At 41.7% G+C, this 16,196-nt stretch overlaps 1 protein-coding gene across 1 annotated transcript; it reads right to left on the reverse strand.

Moving 5' to 3' along the window:
* Nucleotides 1–10,456: 10,456 nt before the first annotated feature.
* Nucleotides 10,457–11,381, reverse strand: LOC109556356 (large ribosomal subunit protein uL22-like). The gene has a single exon (XM_070781273.1). The coding sequence runs from the start codon at nt 11,080–11,082 to the stop codon at nt 10,618–10,620; it is 465 nt and encodes a 154-aa protein (XP_070637374.1). The 5' UTR covers nt 11,083–11,381; the 3' UTR covers nt 10,457–10,617.
* Between the last annotated feature and the right edge of the window lie 4,815 nt (nt 11,382–16,196).

The raw sequence follows: 16,196 nt of genomic DNA on the forward strand, positions 1-16,196 counted from the left end.
CTCTGATCAACGTTATGTGGCAGCCTAGATGGGAGGGGAGTTTGCAAAGGTATGACTGACTCCTTTTGTGGTTCACAGGAAATTATCACAACATTGTTAATCAGCTATACTCCAATATAAAGTAAAAAGTTAAAATATTAAAAAAAAAAAAGAAGAAGAAGAAGCTGGATAGTAGCTGTGGAGTGTCTGGAATGTCAGGCTGGGGAACGGGGAATCTCATAGCCCTGAACCTCCAACCTTGAGGCTGCCCAACTATACAGGTTGTGAATTAACCAGAACAAGTGTTTATTTATTTATTCATTTTTACAAGTGTTGTTTAAATGCAGTTGTGTTTAAATCCTTCCTGTACCCCTTGTGTGATCTTGGGCATATTTCCTTATTTATGAAATACAGGGTTTTTTGGGGTTTTTTTGCCACACTGCACATCATGCGGAACTTCACTGACCATGAATCCAACCCACGCCCCCTGCATTGAGTCTTAGCCATTGGATTACCAGAGAAGTCCTGAAATAGAGATTTTAATATCTACCTTGCTGATATGTTTTGGGATTAAATGAAACAATGGAAGTAAAATGTCTGATGGTATATAGTAGGGATTTGGTGAATGGTTGTGATTATTGTTTGTATTCACAATAGACTGTTTGCAGGCTAGGCAGGTGTAGTTTCCAACAGTCCCCTCCCCAACCGGTGAAGATGCTGAAACTCCTCCCTAGATCTTAGAAAGACAGCAAGACTCCTGAATGGAAAAGGACTCTGCAGAAGGGTTGCACTCTCCCTCTCTCTCTCTCTCACATTCACACACCTATGTGCACACATATTTATGCAGCGCTCCAGCTGTACTTATATCAGGGCAGAGATATACAGGCACAAAGATCAATGTTGCAGTTCAGTGGCAGGAATGAGGCTGCAGCCAACTGAAACTATTGGTCTGGGACTGGAAAAGGGTGGGGAAGAGGAGTAAGTACTGTGGGCAGGCCTGACAAGGCAAGAGCACAACCACGGCAGGAAGCAGATGGTCTAAGTCATATGGCAGTTCGGATTTCCCCTGTCAACTTCACTTCCCAATTTTTACATCCTTCCATTGCACATGTCTACCACAGAGGCCACTCTGTGCTAAAAGTGGGTAGAAGTGATTGATTTATTAATTGACAAGCATTTAATGATATCTACCATGTGCCAGAAATTTTCTGGAAGACTGAATAGTTGTTGGTTGGGGAGACTTCCCTGGTGATTCAGTAGCTAAGCCTCTGCACTCCCAGTGCAGGGGGCCTGGGTTCTATCCCTAGTCAGGGAACTAGATCCCACATGCTGCAACTAAAGATCAGGCATATTGCAGTGAAGATTGACGATCCTGTGTGCCACAACTAAAAGATCCAGAGCAGCCAAATGGATATATAAATAAATAAAGAATTTTTAAAGAAATAGTTCTTGGTCAGGGAGCTAAAGGGAGCTGGAGAAGGACAGTCTGGGCAGAGAAACTAACACGTGTTAAGTTGTGGTGGGGTGAAATAGGATGTTAATTCCATGAACTACATGTAATTTGATAAAAAGAGAGCACAGAGTTCCAGGGAGAAAAGTGGGAGATGAAACTGGAGAGGTAGGATAAGACCAGTTCATAAAGAGCCTTAATTACCACACTAAAATGTCTGAGATAACTGACTAACCATTTGGAAAAAAAGATGAAGTTTAGACTCTTGCCTTGTACTAGACAAAAAAATAAATTTCAGGAAGTTTAAAAGTTTGAATATGGGAATTCCCTGGTGGTCCAGTGGTTAGGACTTGGTACCTTCAAGCTTTCAATGCAGGGGCCAGGGTTTGATCCCTGGTCAGGGAACTAAGATCCCTCAAGCTGCACAGCACAGCCAAAAAGAAATAAATAACAAAAAAAGGCTTGAATATAAAATAGAAACATCTTAAAAATACTAAAAGAAGAAATAGGAGAATATTTGCACTATCTTGGGGGTGGGAAAGGCTTTCCTTAACTTTAAAGTTAGAAAGTGTAAAGGGAAATATTGACAGTTTTCACAGATAAAAGTGAAAATTGCAGCAAAAGACAGCATAAACAAAAAGACAAATGACAGTAAGAAAAGAGTCTGCACCATTTAATGGTTGAAGGATTCAAGTACTACTTTGTAAAGAACTGATAGAAAATAAATTAAGAATATTTTGATAAAAATAGACAAAATTCTTAACAGGGTGGTTCCCAATAGAGGAAGAACAATGGCTATAAAAAGGTTATTTAAATACACTAGCAATGAAGGAAATGCAGATTACTTTCCCTGTCAGATTGGAAAAATTAAAAAGATTGGGACTTTCCTGGTGGCACAGTGGATAAGAATCCGCCTGCCAATGCACGGGACACAGACTTGATCCCTGGTCTGGGAAGATTCGACCTGCCTCCGGGCAACACCCTGTGTGCTACAACTATCAACGGCCATGGGCCTGGAGCCTGTGCTCCAAACTAGAGAAGCCATAGCAAGGAGAAGCTTGTGCATCACAACAAAGAGTAGCCTCCGCTCACCACAGCTAAAGAAAACCCTTGTGCAGCAACAAAGACCCAGGGCCACCGGTAAAAAAATAAAAGCAAAAGAAAGAAAGAAAAAGATCAAGCCAGCCCCAGTGTTGGAGACAGTGTGAAAAAAGGGACCTACTCACACACTGTTGTTGATGGGAGTCCAAAATAGTACAATCCTTCTATAATTTGGTAATATATATTAAAATTTCAACGTGCATCTCTTCTGATTTTCCCTTTGATCCAGGAATTTTAAGGAATTTAGTCAAAGGAAATAATAATAATAAAAGTGACAAGGTGGTTTATTATATTGTTTAGAGAAAAGAAAATTTACCCAAGTGTTCGTAAGAAGGGAACTGGCATCCACACAATAAAGGCGATACAGCCACAGGATAAAGTAGATCCGTAACTGTTGTAGAAAAGTTTCCAGGGTGTGTTGTTAAGTGGAGAAAAAAAACAAAGAACAGAAAGGAGGTCACCAAAAGCAGGTTTGGCACTAGCTGTGTTCAGTTCATTCAGATTCAAAGATCAAACTCCTCGGGCCTCAGAAGGCCCAGGTGCCAGTTCCTGCTTCTGGATCAAGGTTGTATATGATGAGGGAGGAGACTGGCCCTGAGCCCAGAGCCCAGAATGGGATGGGCATTTCTCCTTCAGCTCTGCCACAGCTATGACAGATACCTGCATTGGAGCCTGGATTTCCTTCACCAGCAGAAAAAGGATGAGGATATACCCAAAGCCTTGGGTATATTCTGGTGCCTTTCCCACTTCATTAGGGCTTGAAGGTGACTTGCCTGGGCTCTGCTAGTGCTGGACTTTGGGAGTCTGATTTCTTTTTTCTAAGGGACTTGACAGATAAGCCTTTGCGATAAGGCTGTCCTTTTAGTCATAGACCGACTGTAGCTAAGCTGCTTGGTTGTGTTCTATTAGAGGAGAGATACTGAAGTCCATTTCTGAGGGGTGATAGGATAGTAAGATTTCAAGGTCTCCAGAAATAAGAGTAAATAAACACTAAGTTTCAACATAAGCCTGGACTGCCTGTAAGATACTAGGAAGGAAAACAGTTTCTTCATCAGATGAAATATTTTAGGATCTGAACACTGGACAAACCAAGCTGTTATTATTGATACTTAAATGGCCAATTAGTAGCTAATTAGAGCTCTGGAACTCCCTGGCCAGGCCCCATGTGGAAACCCTCTTGGGTCTGAGGTAATAAATCCAGTTTATAACACACACTGATGAAAACATTCTCCAGTGAGAGAGACTTCCCTGGTGGTCCAGTGGCTAAAACTGTGCTCCCAATGCAGGTGGCCCAGGTTTGATCCATGGTCAGGAAACTAGATCCCACATGTGGCAGCTAAGATCCAATGCAGCCAAATAAATATAAATAAATAAATATTAAAACATCAACAACCACAAAACTCTCCAGTGAAAATCCACCCGCCACCCCCCCCAAAAAAATCCCCACTTTGGCCTTTCCCAGCTAAGGTACTAGGGGCCCAATTCTTATATACTTAAAAAAATGCGTGCAGTTTTTTTTCTGGAAAGGAGAAGGACAGAAGTCACAATGCAATTCTCATGCCCAGGTTAATTCCGTATAAGTAAAGCTCCCTCCTACCCTAAGGAAACAAAAACACTAATTTGAAAAGATATCTGCATACCAACATTCATAGCAATATTATTTAAAATAGCCAAGATATGGGAGCAACATAAGTGTCCATTGATAGATAAATGTATAAAGAAGATGTGGTATATATATTATGATATGTATGATATATATTTATAAATATTAATCATAAAAATGAAATTTTGCAATTTGCAACAACATAGATGGGTCTAGAGGGTATTATGCTAAAGTGAAATAAATCAGACAAGGACAAATACCATATGACATCACTTATATGTGAAATCTAAAAACTAAAAGAGGGACTTCTCTGGTGGTCCAGTGATTGGGACTCTGTGCTTCCACTGCAAGGGGCTTGGATTCAATTCCTGGTCGAGGAAATAGGACGCTACCAAAAATAAAATATAAAGCAAACAGATAAACAAAATAAAAACAGACTCATAGGTATAGAAAATAATTGCCTTCCAGAAGGGAGGTGGGTGATGAATAGATGAGGAGGATTAAAAGATACAAAGCTCCAGTTGGAAAATAAATAAGCTATGGGGATGTAATATGAAGCATAAGTGATATGGTCAATAACATTATAATAATTTTGTATAGGGACAGACGGTAACTAGATATCATGGTGACCATTTTATAACATGTGTAAATGTCAAATCACTATATACCACACCTGAAACTAACAAAATATTGTATATCAAGTATATTTCAATTTTTTAAATAAAAGTGAAGCTCTATCCTGTTAGTTTTCCAGGCCACTGTTCAGACCAGAGTGGATATGGTTGATACAATTTTAATGGAGCTGACTCATAATACTCTCTGCCCCCAGGGAACTCAGAAAGTAATACTAAATACTTGGGAAGGCTGTTTTTTATTTTATATTTGATCTTGCTAGCCTAAGGTGCAGAAAGGGCAATGGCACCCGACTCCAGTACTCTTGCCTGGAAAATCCCATGGACGGAGGAGCCTGGTGGGCTGCAGTCCATAGGGTCGAGAAGAGTCATACACGACTGAGCGACTTCACTTTCACTTTTCACTTTCATGCTTTGGAGAAGGAAATGGCAACCCACTCCAGTGTTCTTGCCTGGAGAATCCCAAGGACGGAGCCTGGTGGGCTGCCGTCTATGGGATCGCACAGAGTTGGACACGACAGCAGCAGCATGCTGGAAATAAAGAGGGAGAAGCACAGAAAATCAGTTTGAGAACGGAGAGCTTGTAAGGAAAGGTATCCCCGAATGGTAACACTTTAGCCCAATTCTGAGAGATAAGCAAGAGACAGGCAAGGAAGAATCACCAAACAGGATATGGGAGATCTGTAACATCATGATATACTCCGGATTGCACACAGTGCTTTATGGTTAGAGCGGCTTGTGCTGTATGTGAGGAAGGAGAGATAAGACATCAGATGGGTAGAGGGCCTGTGTGTCAAGATAAGAAACACTATGCTGAATACTTGCCAGGCTAAATGCTGTGGGGAGATAGCAGCAAGGGGGTTGGAAATCAAGTCACATAGGAGTTGTTAGGGAAATAGGACCACTTACATTGAAGAAGAGAAGACTTAGGAGGGAGAAATGTTTTAAGATCTGTTTATTATGTTACTTCAGAATCAGAAAGGGTCAGCTATAAAATAATTAATTAGTTTAATTTTGGGTTGTGCTACACCTTCGTTGCTGTGCATGGGCATTCTCTAGTTGTAGAGAGTGGGGGCTATTCTTTGCTGTGGTGCACGGGCTTCTCATTGCAGCGGCTTCTCTTGTTGCGGAGCAGAGACTGTGGGTGCACGGGCTTCAGTAGTTGCAGCACGCAGGCTCAGCAGTTGTGGCATTACTTGTACATGGGCTTGGTTGCTCCACAGTATGGGGAATCTTCCCTGACCAGGGATCGAACTCAGGTCCCCTGCATTAGCAGGCAGATTCTTATCCACTGTAATACCAGGGAAGTCCAGAAAGGGCCAACTTTTATTCTGGTTTGGTAAACTACACACTATAAGCAGGTTAGCTAGACTCTTAGGTCAGTGGCCAAATGGTTCAAACATTTGAGATGGCCCTGCCTCCTATCCAGCTCTGGTCTTACAAGTCCTCCGACTGGGGTCTGCTTGTCAGCCCTGCTGTTCCTCGGGGGAAGGTGGTAGGAAAGAATGTGGACGTGCCTTTAGTTGCAGAATTACAGCTTGCAGAGGGTCAGGGGAACATGACTAAGGACTCCAGGAAAGGCGGGACCCCAGCTTGTGGTTAGAGGTGTGGTTGAGGCTAGGAATGAATCAGTGAAGCCTTGCCCAGAGGTAGAGCTCTCCTTTTCCATCTGTGTGCTTTCTGATCCTCTAATCCTTTGTTTCCCTTTCCCAGCTGTCACTGACAGAGAAGTGCTCAGAAAAAAAGCCAAAAGAGTCATTACAATGGGTGTGAGTCTTTCTGGCCTTAACATCATCGTTCTCCTAATTGCCATTCTTCTGATGAGCAAGGCACTCTTTTCTGGAAGCTTTGGCCAAGATATCTAGAAATAAAGTATGAATACATGAAAGAAATAAAATGTATTTTTCCCTGCTTCCAGGCAGAGAAGACCCTACCAGCCAGGATAAATGAACCAGAAGTTTAGATAGGCCAGGAGTCTTCAAGTTGTTTATTGACTTTCTCTAGCTGAGAGGGTCTCAGCCTGTGGCAGTTTTGTCCCCAGGGGACATTTGGCAATGTGTTGGAGGGGGTGCTACTGGCATCTGGAGGTTAGGATATTGCTAAACATCTAATTATGTATAGGACAGCCCCTCCTTCCAACAAAAAATTATCAGACTCAGGATGCTGATGGCACTGCGGTATGTTGATGGCACTGCAGTTGAGAAATAACTGATAAGTGCTTATGTTTATAAAGATTTGGTTGGAGTGGATGAGGATTTGAGTATTAGTTCCTGATACACAAGGTAGTTAGAGGTGAAAACCAATTTTAATTCTATGAACACAGGTTGCAAGTCCTCTACAAGTCTAACTTACAGCTGCACCATGGTTGATCCAGTTTAGGCACTTCCTTCTGCTTTACTGTTCTGGTCTGGATGTATCTGTGTGTTTATTCCAGCTCTCCTAAAATTGGAGGAGAAGGATGATGAAGGAAGAGAAAGAAAATCAGGGACTTCCCTGGTAGTCCAGTGGCTAAGACTGCTCTCCCAGTGCAGGGGGCCTGGGTTCAATCCCTAGTCAGTGAACTGGAGCCCATATACCACAACTAAGAGTTCACATGCCACAATTAAAGATCCTGCATGTGGCAGCTAAGACTCATTTCAGCCAAAAAAATAAACATTTAAAAGAGAGAGAGAAGAAACAACTTTGATGTTGATTTTTAGTTAGGTATGGAGGGGTGAAAACTTGAGCCTAAAATCAAGAATTTGATATTCTAAACATTTGCCTCATTTAATTATGACCAACAGCTTAACATAAAACAGGATAATCATGGAAGAATAACAGATATCAAATCATACATGAATTTAAGGTTTGGAATCTGATTGAAAATGTAGAAATTTGGCAATTTAATAAAACAAATTGCCATCTGTAGCAAGAGTAGGAAAAATATATAACTTAGTCTCTTTTTCTAGCATTTCAACATTGTTACATGGCTACAGTCAGAATCCTGTTTCTATTGTCCTATTCATCAAGGTCAGTTGCCTATCTAATACCCTTCCTCCCTCCCTCCCTCCCTTCCTTCCTAACAGAATCTCAATTGTGTTTGGATTGGCAGTATGCCCAATTAATAGACACAATTTCCAGACTCCCTTATAGCTAGGAGCAGTCGTGCACATACTCAGGCAAATACTATATAAACTGAGGTTTTCTGGGAATGCTTTGCCTCCCCATTTAGAGTTCATACCTACTTTTGGCTGCCTTTTCCCTTCTCCCTGCCTGGAGTGTAGGTATAAGATTGGAGGTAGAGCAGACATTTTGTGACTATAAGGTAATTGTAAGAATAAAAGCTGCATGCTAGAGATTTGGGAAGAGAAAGTGAAAACTCGGAGTTCCTGAGAGCAGCCTTGGACTGCTGACTTATTAAATGGGAAAAATTAATCCTCTATTTGGTTGAGTTTGTTATTTGAGTTGTCTGTTACTTGCAGCTGTATTCAATTCTAACAAACATATCCTTGATAACAGTATTTCTGTTGGGATTTGTAGGCCTTTGTGTATCCCTAATATAATTTTGTAAATTAAAGGATTCAAGTATTCTTTGAGAGCTGTTAAATGTACTGTTTTTCTTTCAGTGACAATTAAAAAATTAACATAAATCTTTTAAAAATTATCTGGATGCACTCATAACTAAATACGACCCTGGGATTTTATTTCTATGATTGTATTTGTGGTTACAATTACATTAAAGCATTTAACTTTAGTTTAACTCATTTAACTCATATGCAGAGTACATCATGAGAAACTCTGGGCTGGAAGAAGCACAAGCTGGAATCAAGATTGCCAGAAGAAATATCAATAACCTCAGATATGCAGATGACAAAACCCTTACGGCAGAAAGTGAAGAAGAACTAAAGAGCCTCTTGATGAAAGTGAAAGAGGAGGGTGAAAAAGTTGGCTTAAAGCTCAACATTCAGAAAGCTAAGATCATGGCATCTGATCCCATCACTTCATAGCAAATAGATGGGGAAACAGTGGAAACAGTGAGAGACTTTATTTTGGGGGGGCTCCAAAATCGGTGCAGATGGTGACTGCAGCTATGAAATTAAAAGACGCTTACTTCTTGGAAGGAAAGTTATGACCAACCTAGACAGCATATTAAAAAGCAGAGACATTACTTTGCTAACAAAGTCTAGTCAAGGCTATGGTTTTTCCAGTAGTCATGTATGGATGTGAGAGGCGGACCATAAAAAAAGCTGAGCGCTGAGGAATTGATGCTTTTGAAGTGTAGTGTTGGAGAAGACTCCTGAGAGTCCCTTGTATAGCAAGGAGATCCAACCAGTCCATCCTAAAGGATATAAGTCCTGAGTGTTCATTGGAAGGACTGATGTTGAAGCTGAAACTCCAATACTTTGGCCATCTGATGTGAAGAGCTGACTCATTTGAACAGACCCTGCCTGATGCTGGGAAAGATTGAAGGCCAGAGGAGAAGGGGACAACAGAGGATGAGATGGTTGGATGGCATCACTGACTCAATGGACATGAGTTTGAGTATACTCTGGGAGTTGGTGATGGACAGGGAGGCCTGGCGTGCTGCAGTCCATTGGGTCACAGAGTCAGACACAACTGAGAGACTGAACTGAATTGAACTAATTTAACTTTAATAGTTTATAGGTTTAACCTTAATGGTTTATAGGTTTAACTTTAATAGTTTACAGGTTTAACTTTAATGGTTTATAAGTTTATGACAGGTTGCTATTAGGTTAGCAAGTCCTAAGGTTAAGATACTCATTGCTCTGGGAAATCTGCTTTATGCTGCTGCTGCTGCCGCCAAGTCACTTCATTCGTGTCCGACTCTGTGTGACCCCATAGACGGCAGCCCACCAGGTTCCCCTGTCCCTGGGATTCTCCAGGCAAGAACACTGGAGTGGGTTGCCATTTCCTTCTCCAATGCATGAAAGTGAAAAGTGAAAGTGAAGTCACTCAATCATGTCCAATTCTTAGCAACCCCATGGACTGCAGCCTACCAGGCTCCTCCGTCCATGGCATTTTCCAGGCAAGAGTACTGGAATGGGGTGCCATTGCCTTCTCCACATCTGCTTTATACTCACATTGAATTACCTTACCTGTTGCATCTAGTTAATATGAAGAAGGGGGCAATTGCTGTTGATGAGTTGGTTAACTGTGTTCACCACAGCAAATTAGTACTGTGATGTAATTACTGCTTTAAGTGAGGGCCAGATGATGTAAAAAAACACGGTATGAACCAGTTTCATGGCTAGTTGAACAGAGAAAGGTAATAGGAGAATTGAGTCACCAACACATGTGTTGGCCAGTAAAAGTATGCAGAACCCAGGAGATGATGAACTATAATGAACTATAATAGTATCGGGACCATATTCATGAAGGGTATTGCTTAAAATAAACTCATTTTGTATATTATAACTGGCAATAATTCATCAGAAGCAAGTACAGTAGTGACTAACAAGAAGAACATTTTCATGAAACAGTATTTTAAATTATATTCAATATTGCTTAACCTATCAAAATATTAAATATTCTGAATATAGGGATTTCCCTGGAGGACTTGTGGTTGAGACTCTGTGCTTCCAATGCAGGGGACACAAGTTTGATTTCCAGTCAGGGAACTAAGATTCTGAATGCTGCACTATGTGGCAAAATATATATATATATACACACATCACTGCAGATGCTGATTGCAGCCATGAAATTATTATTTTTTTAAGACAACCAACACTTTTACTTTTATTTGCATTTATTTTTTGTAGCATTTATTCCCGGGCCATAAGTTTTTGTTTCTTCAGTTTCTTCTGGGATATCTTTTTCTTCTGTGCAACCTCCTCTTCTGGTTTAGGAACAATCTATTCTTTTTCAGTAAGGATCATCTCAGTGTGGCAGGGAGAGCTCATGCAGGGGTTGATCCGACCATGAGCTCTGTAAGTCCTGCGCTGCATCTTGGGGGCTTTGTTCACTAGGATGTGCTCAATGACCAGAGAATCTACATCTAAGCCCTTAAGTTCAGCATTACTCTCTGCATTTTTGAGCATGTGTAGTAACAATTCAGCACTCTTTTTGGGCCACAGACCCTGTGTCCAGCCCCACTGTTTTGCCTGTGCACACCTACCAGCTCCACCATTGTAACGACGGAATGGCACACACTGCTTCTTTAAAGTGACATCCTTCAGATACTTGGTGGCCTTTCGGATATGCATACCCTTTATGGCCTGGGCAGTTTCACGAGTGTTCTTAAAATGAACACAAAGATTTGAACCTCTTAATTTGCATGATTTTGTGGGGGTTTCTGGGTCAAGTGAATAGCGCACCATTTTTAGGGGTCACCTCAGGCCACTTACCGGATGCAGCCATGAAATTAAAAGACGCTTACTCCTTGGAAGGAAAGTTATGACCAAGTAGACAGCATATTAAAAAGCAGAGACATTACTTTGCCAACAAAGGTCCGTCTAGTCAAGGTTATGGTTTTTCCAGTGGTCATGTATGGATGTGAGAGTTGGACTATAAAGAAAGCTGAGCGCCCAAGAATTGATGCTTTTGAACTGTGGTATTGGAGGAGACTCTTGAGAGTCCCTTGGACTGTAAGGAGATCCAACCAGTCCATCCTGAAGGAGATCAGTCCTGGGTGTTCGTTGGAAAGACTGACGTTGAAGCTGAAACTCCAATACTTTGGCCACCTGATGTGAAGAGCTGACTCTTTGGAAAAGACTCTGATGCTGGGAGGGATTGAGGGCAGGAGGAGAAGGGGACAAAAGAGGAAGAGATGGTTGGATGGCATCACCGACTTGATGCACATGGGTTTGGGTGGACTCTGGGAGTTGGTGATGGACAGGGAGGCCTGGCGTGCTGTGGTTCATGGGGTCACAAAGAGTCGGACACGACTGAGTGACTGAAATGAACTGATATACATATATATATACACACACTCATATATGTATATATATATACATATATATGTATGTATACATATATATGGAGAGGGCAATGGCAATCCACTCCAGTACTCTTGCCTGGAAAATCCCATCGATGGAGGAGCCTGGTAGATTGCAGTCCATGGGGTCGCTAAGAGTCGGACATGACTGAGCGACTTTACTTTCACTTTTCTCTTTCATGCATTGGAGAAGGAAATGGCAACCCACTCCAGTGTTCTTGCCTGGAGAATCCCAGGGATGGAGGAGCCTGGTGGGCTGCCGTCTATGGGGTCACACAGAGTTGGACACGACTGAAGCGACTTAGCAGCAGCAGCAGCATACGTATATATGGGGCTTCCCCCATGGTTCAGCAGTAAAGAATCACCTGTAATGCAGGAGACCCAAATTCAGTCCCTGGGTCTGGAAGATCCCTTGGGGGAGGGCATGGCAACCCACTGCAGTATTCTTGCCTGGAGAATTCCATGGACAGAGGAGCCTGGTGGGCCACAGTACAAAGGGTCACAAAGAGTCGGACACAACCAAAGCTACTATATGTACACACACACACATATAGAATACATATACATATGTATTCTGAATTTTAAAAATGAAATAAAATTAATGAAAGTTAAATAATTAAGTTTAATAAATCAAAGCAACATTGGGGGTCCTCATGAATATTTTTCTTTTCATAAGGGCCCTAACATTACTTTTGTTTGAGAATACTATTTTAATATTATGGAGAGAACTAAATCTTTTACAGAGCTGTGCTGGGAACCAGCGCTTTGCCCAGGAGAGAGCTATCCTTATTTGAATTAGACAGAGAAAAATGTTAAGGGCCGTACTGAGCAGCTGCCCTGACCTGAAGCAATTCTTTTTAATAAAGCCCCACTTAAAGTCCTTAGCAACCAGCAACTTAGTAACAGATTTTTTTTTTAATTTAAAGGATTTTAGAGAAAATGCAGCAGTAAATCTCAAGGGTGGCATATATATCTACATATTGAATGACCTGTTATAACTCATCCCTTTTTTTGTTTGTTTGCTTTTTTGTTATCCTTTGCCAGGTACAATAAACTTCAGTGCTGATGGTAAAGATCAAAGGAAATTATTCTGGGTAGAAACAGTCCATCTTCATGAATGACCCTTTGCGTACAAAATGCTGCATTTTTTTGGTTTGATTTGGGGTATGTTTTTTAAACTTCCTTCAACTGCTTTTGTCCCTCCTCTTATCCTCATAGAAAATCTTTGAGATTCTGGTCTTGGCTCTCCTCTCTCCACTTTCTTAGGGATTTCATTTTCTCCTACAGTTTCAGATATCCTTGATATCACAAATTATGCCAGAAAATGTAATGCATTAATTCATTTAACAAATATCTACTGTACCTATCATGTGCCTGGAAGCATGCTGCTAAGTATTAGAGTTATAATGTGCTGAACAGGATAGGCAGGGTCCCTGCCTTTCCACAGGTTTACACTCAAGTTTCTACATTTCCAACATCCCCCTATCCATCTCCTTCTGGAATCTCAAATTCAGCATGTCCCGAAGTGGACTCATTATGTCTTTATTGCACCATCTTCACCCAGTTTTCCTGGGACTCATCCTTGACTCCTTCCTCTCTTTTAATTCTTGTACCTGATGCTCAGGTCTTGCAAACTCTGCCATCTGACCCCATCTTTCCACGCTTGGCACTACTGTCTTCCCTCAGGCTCTTGACCTCTTTCCCCCAGTCATGGCTATAGCTTCCTTCTTGGTCTCCCTTATCCTTTATCTCTTGGTCCCCTAAATCTATTTTTGCTGCAGCTGCCAGAATGATAAATAATACAACCTGATGTGGTTCTTCTCCTATTCAAAACTCTTACTTTCTTTCTATACTCCCATATTCAATTTTGCCCCCTGGGATAAAATTCAAGCTCCTCAGCCTAGCTTATGGAGTACATCATAAAGAATCTCTGTGTTCTTAGTCTCTACGTTCTAGACTTTGGCATTTACATTTTACTAGTATTCAACTTTTTGTGCTTTCCCAAACATACTGTTTTCCACTTCTTTTGCTGTTTTCTCTGCCTGGAACTCATTCCACACTTTTCTTCTCCTTCAGTTCAGTTCAGTTCAGTTGCTCAGTCGTGTCCTGTTCTTTGCGACCCCATGGACTGCAGCACGCCAGGCCTCCCTGTCCATCACCAACTCATGTCCGTTGAGTCGGTGATGCCATCCAACCATCTCATCTTCTGTTGTCCCCTTCTCCTCCTGCCTTCAATCTTTCCCAGCATCAGGGTTTTTTCCAATGGGTCAGTTCTTCACATCAGGTGGGCAAAGTATTGGAATTTCAGCTTCAGCATCAGTCCTTCCAATGAATATTCAGGACTGATTTCTTTTAGGATGGACTGGTTGGATCTTAGCTAACTCCTTCTCCTTGCTGCTGCTGCTAAGTCGCTTCAGTCATGTCCGACTCTGTGCGACCCCAGAGACGGCAGCCCACCAGGCTCCCACGTCCCTGGGATTCTCCAGGGAAGAACACTGGAGTGGGTTGCCATTGCCTTCTCCAATGCATGAAAGTGAAAAGTCAAAGTGAAGTTGCTCAGTTGTGTCCAACTCTTAGCGACCCCATGGACTGCAGCCCACCAGGCTCCTCTGTCCATGGGATTCTCCAGGCAAGAGTACTGGAGTGGGGTGCCATTGCCTTCTCCTTAGCTAACTCTTTTATAAAGAAGTTATTTTTATTCATTGATTTATTTTTGGTTGTCCTGGGTCTTTGTTGCTGTATGAGGGCTTTTTCCAGTTGCAGCAAGTGGGGGATACTTTCTAGTTGTGGTGGTCAGGCTTCTCATTGCGGTGGCTTTTTTTGTTGCAAAGCATGGGCTCTAGGGTGTGTGGACTTCAGTAGTTTCATTTCACAGGCTCTAGAGTGCGGCTCAGTAGCTGTGGTGCATTGGCTTAGTTGCCCTGCAGCATGTAGGATCTTCCCAGACCTGGGATGGAACCTGTGTCCTCTGCGTTGGCAGACAGATTCTCAACCACTGAACCACCAGGGACGGAAGCCCTAGCCAACTCTTTAGTGACACTTCAAAACACCTCAATAGATGGCATTTTGAATATCTTTGCATGTCTGTTACCTAGTAGAGAATAGGCCTCCTAAAGATAGAAAAACAATAAATATGTAACTAAACCTCTGTGCTGTTGATATTCAAATGTTCATCTCCAAACGGCAACTCTGGATACCTCTACCTGGATGTCTTGTGAGCATCTCAGTGCTGTTTGCCTCAAACAAAACTGATTATTGTCTCCTTTAAGAGAGGAGTCAGTAATAAGGTAGACTCCAGAGTCAGCCTGGGCAAACCACTGTAAGGCACATCTCCAGGGGGCACCATTCACATTATGGTCTATGTAAATGTTACATCTGCCTCATGTGCAACATGATGGCTCTGCTGGCCTGGATGGCATCTGGCTCCAACACCACTTAGCTGTGACTTTAGACAATTTACTTAAATTCTTTGGGCATTAGGCATCTCATCTACAAAACACGTAGTACTCAACAAATGTTCATTGCTATTTTTAACCTAAAATTGTCTCCTCCTATGTGTTTCCTATAAAACCAATGAATCAGACTGAACCTCCTCTTTCCTCTTACCCTAAATGCAATTAATCCAAAAACCTGTATAAATATACTTTCTCTTCTTTTTCCCTTCCTGCTGCCAATGTCATTACAGTTCTGAGATTTCTCTTTTTCTTTTTAAAAATATTTATTTATTTAGTTAGATATGGCTGCATTCTGTCTTAGAGGCAGCACTTGGGATCTTTGACGTGGCTCGAGCACTTAATTGCTCACAGTGTTGCCCCTCATTACTAGTTATGATTGCTGTGGGATCCTAGTTCCCCAACCAGGGATCGAACCTGTGCCTCCTACATTGAAAGGCAGATTCTTAGCCACTGGGTCAGTAGGGAAGTCCCTGTGAGACTTCTCTTATCTGGACTATTGCAGTAGCCTCCCAGTTGGTCTTTTGTCTCCAAGTCATTATGTTTATCTATCACACAAGTGCTAGAATCCTCATCTTAAAACGTAGTTCAAGTAAGTCAACTCCACATCTCAAAAATCTGCAGTGCCTTCCAAAATTAATTAAGCACATCTCCTAGGCCAGTTAGCATGATGGGTTCTGGTATTACAAATATAAATAAAACATAAAATCCTTCCCAGAACTACTGGTGAACAGGGAGGACAAAGGTCCCGTAGAAGGATAAAGTTCCCCTGCCCCCATTTCCAAATTTTTTACAGTTCTTTGCAGAAAGAGACTCTACACATGCATTCAATAGATTTCTTCTCTTGTCAGAACTGTCCTATTTCTTTTTTTTACATTCCCACAAGAACTGGATATTAATATTTGCCTGGGCCACTATAACTCTTGGCTCTTAAATAAGACAAACTCAAGTGCCCAGCCCAGGGCCTGACACATGGTAGATACAATAAATGGTAATTTTCTTCTGAGTGAAGTAGGACTGTGTGTTATTGGTTTAACAACAATAA

The sequence above is a fragment of the Bos indicus genome, chromosome 3, assembly GCF_029378745.1.
Source record: "Bos indicus isolate NIAB-ARS_2022 breed Sahiwal x Tharparkar chromosome 3, NIAB-ARS_B.indTharparkar_mat_pri_1.0, whole genome shotgun sequence".
NCBI lineage: Eukaryota > Metazoa > Chordata > Mammalia > Artiodactyla > Bovidae > Bos > Bos indicus.